The following is a 6,976-nucleotide window of genomic DNA, read 5'->3' as shown; positions in this document are numbered from 1 at the left end:
AAGCACTTCGCGATTAACATTTTACTTCTGTATAATAGGTGAGACTATACAGACACCATGGTCTTTCCCAAAATGTTGCTTCTACAAAGGCATATAATATGTTTAAGTTAAAATGGTGCACAAACCTGTCATAATGTATAGGTTGACAAATGGGTGGCTGTGCATAAAATATTTAGTATCATGAGAATAGCGATTAGCAAGCCAAATGGTATACACTAAGTCACTGAAATGTAGGAAAACGTGAAATGATTTTTTTTTTTTTTTAATCAGATATTAAGAATATTGCTTTTGTGTGCTTATGATACACAGAGACTAGTTAATCCATCAAGGCTATTAGGACATTATGCTTTATTTCTTCTACTTCACAAACTGTTGAAACGATCACAAACTTTTAAAGTCACAATCAGATATTCTTCTGAATTGCTGAAGTCTTGCAGTTTTGCTACCAGCTCCAGAAAAAGAGTCTACTGCCGTGCTTGGAAGCTTTCAGCTCTGCATCGATAACTGGATTCGGCTCTGGTCTTGGACGAGAGTGGTACACATTTTCAGGAATCGGGCGGCTAGTTTCCACTTTTGTGACCTGAAGAAGAGTATAATATGTTAATCAGGTTGTTTACATATAAAAATATATGCTTTTGAAACCAAAAAACTGATATCAAATGCATTACGTCAATTGGTAGTAGGTTTAATGTCCCAGTCAAACATCTATTTACATTAACTTCGTTGAAACAAAAATTGAAGTCACACTGAACATCAATCTCAATTTAATCCCACACATTTCACTTGTGCGCTCAATTAACTAGTCCAAAATGCCTAAACTCACATTTTGATAATATATATAGTTTTAGTTCAGTGTTATACACTACCAAACTTAAATGACATTTTTGTCTTTAAATTAAACATTTTAAAACGTTATGGCATTTTTTAAAGTAAACGTGTTTTCAATACATAAAAATGATATCCATGGTTAATAATAATGACTTAACATAGATAAGAATTACTGCACTAAAATATAAACTGTAACATGCAGATAATGTTGTGCTTATAAGGTCCTATAACACAAAACAACAATACATATGATGTTTAAACTGTTAAGGTAGATCTGCAGTGCCAATAACCTACGACATAGAACAAGCCTATTACCTATTGAGAAGTTCACAGTGGCTACAATAAACAAGCATTTGCAATGCAACGGGTCTCGCGTTTGCTCATGTTAGAGCTGATCGCGTTGTAAACTCCTAACCCGACTTTTCATCTATCGGCAAAAGTGCTTTTATGTACGTGAAAAAGTGAAATGTGTAAGCGCTCGACTTCTGCCAAGCCAAATCGCGCTAGGAAATTAGAGAAAAAGTAGTCCGCGATCCGACAGAAAACAGCGAGCCTCGCATGTTTTCTGTACTTGGTCGCTGCGCTCGAGGAGGGCTAACCACCGGAAAAGGCATGACGTGTGCATGCCGTCCACTAATGAAAGCAAGCAGATTTTACTAGGCAAGCCCAGGAACCAATCAAACACACTGACGTGACGTCGACAGGGCTCCGAGCCCTTTTCTAATAACTAAAGCATCTCGCTGCGATACGCATGCGCGAGCGCATGCAACGCAGGCTCGACCCTAAAAACAGTTTGGTAGCCAAAACTACTAAACTAAACTTTTTTTGGACAATTCATTGTGACAGCATGTAATTTAGACAAACATTCCAAGGAGGTTCGATTCAAACCATTTAGCGGATACCTAATTTTATAACTTAGGGCCTGATTTAGATGTCGGACAGATTACTCTGTCACAACGGTGATGGATATCCCATCCGCTGAAATATAAATTCCCATAGGAAATAATGGGATCTGTCACCGTTGTGAGAGAGTAATCCATCCACCAAAATCCAAATCAGGCCCTTATCCTGCTGACCAAATTGCAAGAGAAGGATAGAACAGAGGTCTTTCTTGTGGTGTAGCAGATGACCACAGCAAACCTGTACAAGCAAAGTGAAGATCTATAATCATGCTCCCTCCAACAACCCATGACGAAAGAAAAAAATGCTTTACTGGCTTTCGGCATGAACAGTCTTCATTCTCTGAGCAACTGTATCTTTCATCTTGTCTTGCATTCTCCTCCTTTGTACACATTTGGTACTCTTCATACCCTGTTCATTTAGTATTCCTACTTCTTGATTAGCCCCCTTCATGAATTCTAATGCTACGAACAAGTAGCGGTCTGACACCTTGCTCAATTTGGCCCTTCTCGATAGCACCAATTTCCGTATTTCTCTATTTGATGCTTGTTTCTCTCATGACTGCTAAGTACGTAACTATTTGCTCTTTCCTCCCTATAGTTTGACCAATTACTCCACTGAGACACTTTCTCTCACTATTTTCTATATTTGGCAATATTTAATCCTTTTATTCTTGCTCCCCCATTCATCACATCCATTCTCAATCATTACATTGCTAACTTTCTAGGTTTTTCTTTTTACATGTTGTGATATTGTAGGTGTATGCTCTATCTTTGGGTATGAAAAAAGCCTACAATTTAAGGAAGACATGAAAATACTTTTCAAAGAGTTACCCAGAATATGGACTTTAAACTATGCAAGAAATCAGGGCCGGTGGCAGCTTGCTGCACTGATATGCATAGTAAAGGGTAGAGAGGAAAGGCTTCTAAAAGCACTTGATGAACACCATCATCAAGTGCTTTTAATTAGAAAATATGATAAGTTGTAATAAACAGTTTTCAAAGGCAAACAGTCATTTGCTGGTTGGCTGATTCAAAAAGGTTCAATTTGAGAGCTGGGAACTTGCCTCGTGATTGATAAACCAAATATGCATGTAGCAAATACGTTTTTAGTGAGTCACAGAACGCAAAAAAAAAAAAACACCACACAACAAAAAAAAGGAAATACCTAAGAAAACCTACAACAGTCGTAGATTTTCACGAGTATTGCAATGCATAAAACATTATAAATGCACGGTTTGGCCTTAGACTGGAAACCATGCATCTAAAATTGTGACAAAATGCTCCTTTTTTCCTGTTATTTTGCTGCTGAGAAAACATTTTTACGAGGATCTTCCTACTTGCCACAATTGATTTCGGGGACACTCCAGCCAGACTCACCTTGGAATCGCATTGACTCTTGTCCCGGACAGAATTAAACATACATAGGTTTCCAGATTCAAATAAGTGGAAATAAAATTACACACAAATTTAAGAGCATGTGGACGCTCACCTAATTCTGGACTCGGTCAGCCCAGAAACACACACAATCCAGCCTTAATCTTAAGAACCCAAACACAATAATTGTCATATTGTTATATATACATTCACACATACACTTTATGGACATATAATTCCAACAATTACGTTTCTGTGTGTTAAGACTGGGAATATCCATCCACTAAGTGCATATTTTGCACACCACAGCGTAACATATGTGTACAAAATGCACTGTGAATTGGGCCCATAAAGAACTACTTGGATCAAACAGAAAATGCAAGTTCTCTCTTTTTCAGTGAGAAACATTGCAAAGCTTTTTTCCTTGCAATTTATTGTTTTTGCACAAAATCATGCTATATATTTATTTATATTCTGCATATTGGCAGTGTAGACGGCACAACTCACATAATACATGTATTTTTTTTAAGGTATTCAGAACGTCCTAAAAATAACAATTTATCTTACTGAGCAAAATTATACAGCACAGTTAGTTAATTTGCTTGGCAACAGTTCAAAAACCAAATAATAATGGTACTGTATCTAAGAATAGGAGGGAAGAAATGTGAATCTCACCTTAGATAGATCTCCTAGATCAGGTCTTACCCAACCCAACTTGTCAAAGACGCAGTCGTCAAATAGTTTCTGTTGTTTGCGACAATGGCGAAGTTCCAGGAGGTTTGTATAATCTAAACAAGTCCAGTATTCTGTAAAAGGCTCAGCGCAATGTTTCTTAATTTTCCTAAGGAAGAAGTGAACGCATTTATTAGCACCATAAACCAAGGGAAATGATTCGCTTTAAACTCAGGGTCAGTAATTGTTGGATGCACTAGGAAAAACGTGACCCTTGAGATGTTGATGGATTATGAGGCTTATATTTCGAAAATAATCCAGGTTTTTTAAATTGATGAGATATTTGTGAAAATACGATGATTTGCTCACACGACAACACAGTTTTTTTGCTGTGCCCTCAAAGGAAATTGAATCACCACTTTGATTCCTGCTAGATGACCAGAATCAAGCCACGGAGGCTAATAAACAAGTTTCTTACTTACATTTGGTCATGTTCTTTCTGATGGAAACTGTATCCAACTACAGATTCCTCACCTTAGTATATTTCTAGGCACCAGACTGGATCAAGAGTTTCTAGTTTCTTTTATAGAAATGCTCCTCTCACGCCAGTAGCTCGGACAGTATGGCCTTGTGGGGACCACACCACCTGAACCGCATACAAGTGTCACCCTTGCACAAAGATTTCATAATCTTTCTCCTTCCATGCCTCAGACTCAGAAAACGTTGGATAAATTGCAGGTGAAAATGTGTGAAAATCCAAACTGGAACTATTATGATATTCAGGAGTCCACTGTTCAGTATGGGGAGGTGGGAGGGCAGTGAGGAGTGAGTATATGCAGTATCTACCAGAAAGAGTTACCAAAGGTAGGTAATTTGTTCTTCTAATGGATACCGCCAAAGTAGATTCATCTCCTTTATAACAGATACCACAGCAGCACATCTCGAGATTGGAGGATTTGAGGAGTGGGCTCGGATTAGGAAGTCTTGCATGCCAGAGAAAGCAAAATGGCCTCCCTGCTGGATCTGACCTTCAAGACACTAGTATTTCATGAACAAGTGCACCAAAGCCCATGTCGCAGCCTGGCAGATATCTGGAAGCGGCACCCTCTTTGCCAATGTTGTTGTAGAGGCCTGGGCCCTGGAGGAATGAGCACCCAGATCTTAGGGGGGGGATCCTTCTTAGCTACTGAATAGTAGATTTGAATGCACAGGAATTTTCACCTCGATAGACCCCTCTTCTGCGCAGCCTTGTCTTTTTTGGTCCCAGTGACCTCACAAAGAGCTGATCATCCACAGGATGTTCCCTCATTTGGTCATTGTAGAAACTAGAAGCTCTTAGGGTCAAGCCAAAGGTGCCTCCCACCAATGTCTTTCGAGGGGTGTGCTACATCAGAAAAGTCCACAGGGCAATTGACTGACTTGGAAAGGTGATTCCTCATTTGGCTGGAAGGTAGCTCCAGGCCATAGAACACATTTGTGTGGGGGGGGGGGGGAAGTGGTATAGGGAGATAACACAGACAGCACCTGTAGTTTACCCACACACTATGCAAAAGTGATAGAAATTAGAAAGAATGTCTTCAGCAGCCGTAGTGAGCAAATGTGCATAAGCTAGAAAGGCGTGCACATAAGGAACGTCAGGATTAGATTTATGTCCAAATAAAGCAAGCAGAATTACTTTGGAGGGAGGATATTTATCAGGCACTTCAGAAAATGCACTACAACTGGTGATTTAAAAAGAAAGGGTTGAACAGATAAACATAAAATGGCCATAAGGGCTGACAAATAACCCTTAACGGTGCCCACTGCAGAGTCATGCCAGATCAACAGCAAAACAGCAATACATCAGGAAGTCCAGCCTGCAGAAGGCGGAGCTGAAAGACCCCATACCGGGTCAAAAAGTTTACCTAGCGCCATACATAGATCGCCACCTTGTCTGGAAAAAGGTGGTGTAGGGTGACTGCACTGAGAGAGCCTGGCGCTTGCTCACACGACTAGCCAAAGTGATTACAATGAGAAAGACAGTTCAAGGAGTCAGCGTTCGCATGAACATCTGTGCATGGGAGCAAAGGGTTTGACCATGAGGAACGGGAGCACCAAATTAAGATCCCACTTTGGTATTACAAACGGTTTCAGAGGAACAGGTGTCTCAAACCTTTAATATAAAGCATCACAACAGACAATTTAAATTAGGATGGTTGGTACAGTAAATGTAAAAAGGCCGAAAGGGCCAACAATCTGCCTTTAATAGTGCCCACTGCAAGGCCTTGTTGGGCAAGAGATAAAATAAAAAGTAAAGTATCCAGTTTGGATTGCAAGTGGTCTGTGTTGCGGACTCCACACCAGGCTACAAACTTGTCCCAGTGCCCTTCTCAGATAGGCTTTGTAGAAGTATGTCTGGATGCTAGGATAACATCTACAACCTCCATTGGCAGATCGAAAGCAGGTAACTGTCACTGTTCAAGCTCCACACATGAAAGAGTAGATTTTGTTACAAAACAATGACCTACTGCTGTGATAGAAGATCTTCCCACAGCCATAGGATGGACAGGTGGACAAATGCTCATAACCAGAAGTGCCGGGTACCACACTGTTGTGGCCCAAGCCATAGCTACGAGGAGGACTTGGCTGTTCCGGATCATCTTGAGAACTCAAGGCAAGAAAGGCAGTGGCGTCAAGGTGTACAGAAGGCCTGTGCTCCTTCTAGAGTCTGAATGCACCTCCTAGAGACAGGGTTCTTGGCAACTAACACACAGAAGTCTTGACACAGTGCATCCTAGATGGTGGTGAAAAGAACTGGTCAAGCCTCTTCCCAATGAAAGAAGAGGTCCTTCGCCACCTCAGGATGCAACGGCCATTGATGATTCACAGGATGTCACCGGCTGAGCTGGTCTGCCCTGGGGTTATCCCCAGGTGGTGCCCAATCATAGAAATGCTCTGGCACTCCAGGCAACTCTGGAGGTGCAGTGCATCTAGACATAGGACACCACTCTATCCCAATTGTTGTAGTACCACATGGCAGTGATGTTGTCCGTGAAATCCTGCACCATCCTTGTCGTGAAGCTGATGCAAGTAACTCCAACAGATTTATGTAGAGCTGGCTTTTCTCCAGAGACCTGATCTCCTTTCCGAGGTGACCTTGCGGACCCTCGGTCACCACTGTCAACTCAGGGTGGGAAGGGGAGAGAGGGTCTGCTGCTGGA

General features: G+C 41.1%; 1 protein-coding gene across 1 annotated transcript in view; it reads right to left on the bottom strand.

Annotated features, from left to right (window-relative positions):
- Nucleotides 1-331: 331 nt before the first annotated feature.
- Nucleotides 332-6,976, bottom strand: part of NDUFA8 (NADH:ubiquinone oxidoreductase subunit A8) — a 38,003-nt gene continuing 31,358 nt past the window's right edge. The window contains exons 3-4 of the mRNA XM_069241538.1: nucleotides 3,780-3,945; nucleotides 332-580 (exon numbers count right to left, since the gene is read on the bottom strand). Coding sequence (XP_069097639.1) covers nucleotides 443-580; nucleotides 3,780-3,945 — 304 coding nt within the window. The 3' untranslated portion in view covers nucleotides 332-442. The remainder of the gene's footprint in view (nucleotides 581-3,779; nucleotides 3,946-6,976) is intronic.

This window comes from Pleurodeles waltl, chromosome 6, assembly GCF_031143425.1.
Source record: "Pleurodeles waltl isolate 20211129_DDA chromosome 6, aPleWal1.hap1.20221129, whole genome shotgun sequence".
In the NCBI taxonomy this organism is placed as follows: Eukaryota; Metazoa; Chordata; class Amphibia; order Caudata; family Salamandridae; genus Pleurodeles; species Pleurodeles waltl.
Note: the sequence above shows the minus strand (reverse complement) of the source record. Positions and strands in the feature narration are given on the sequence as shown.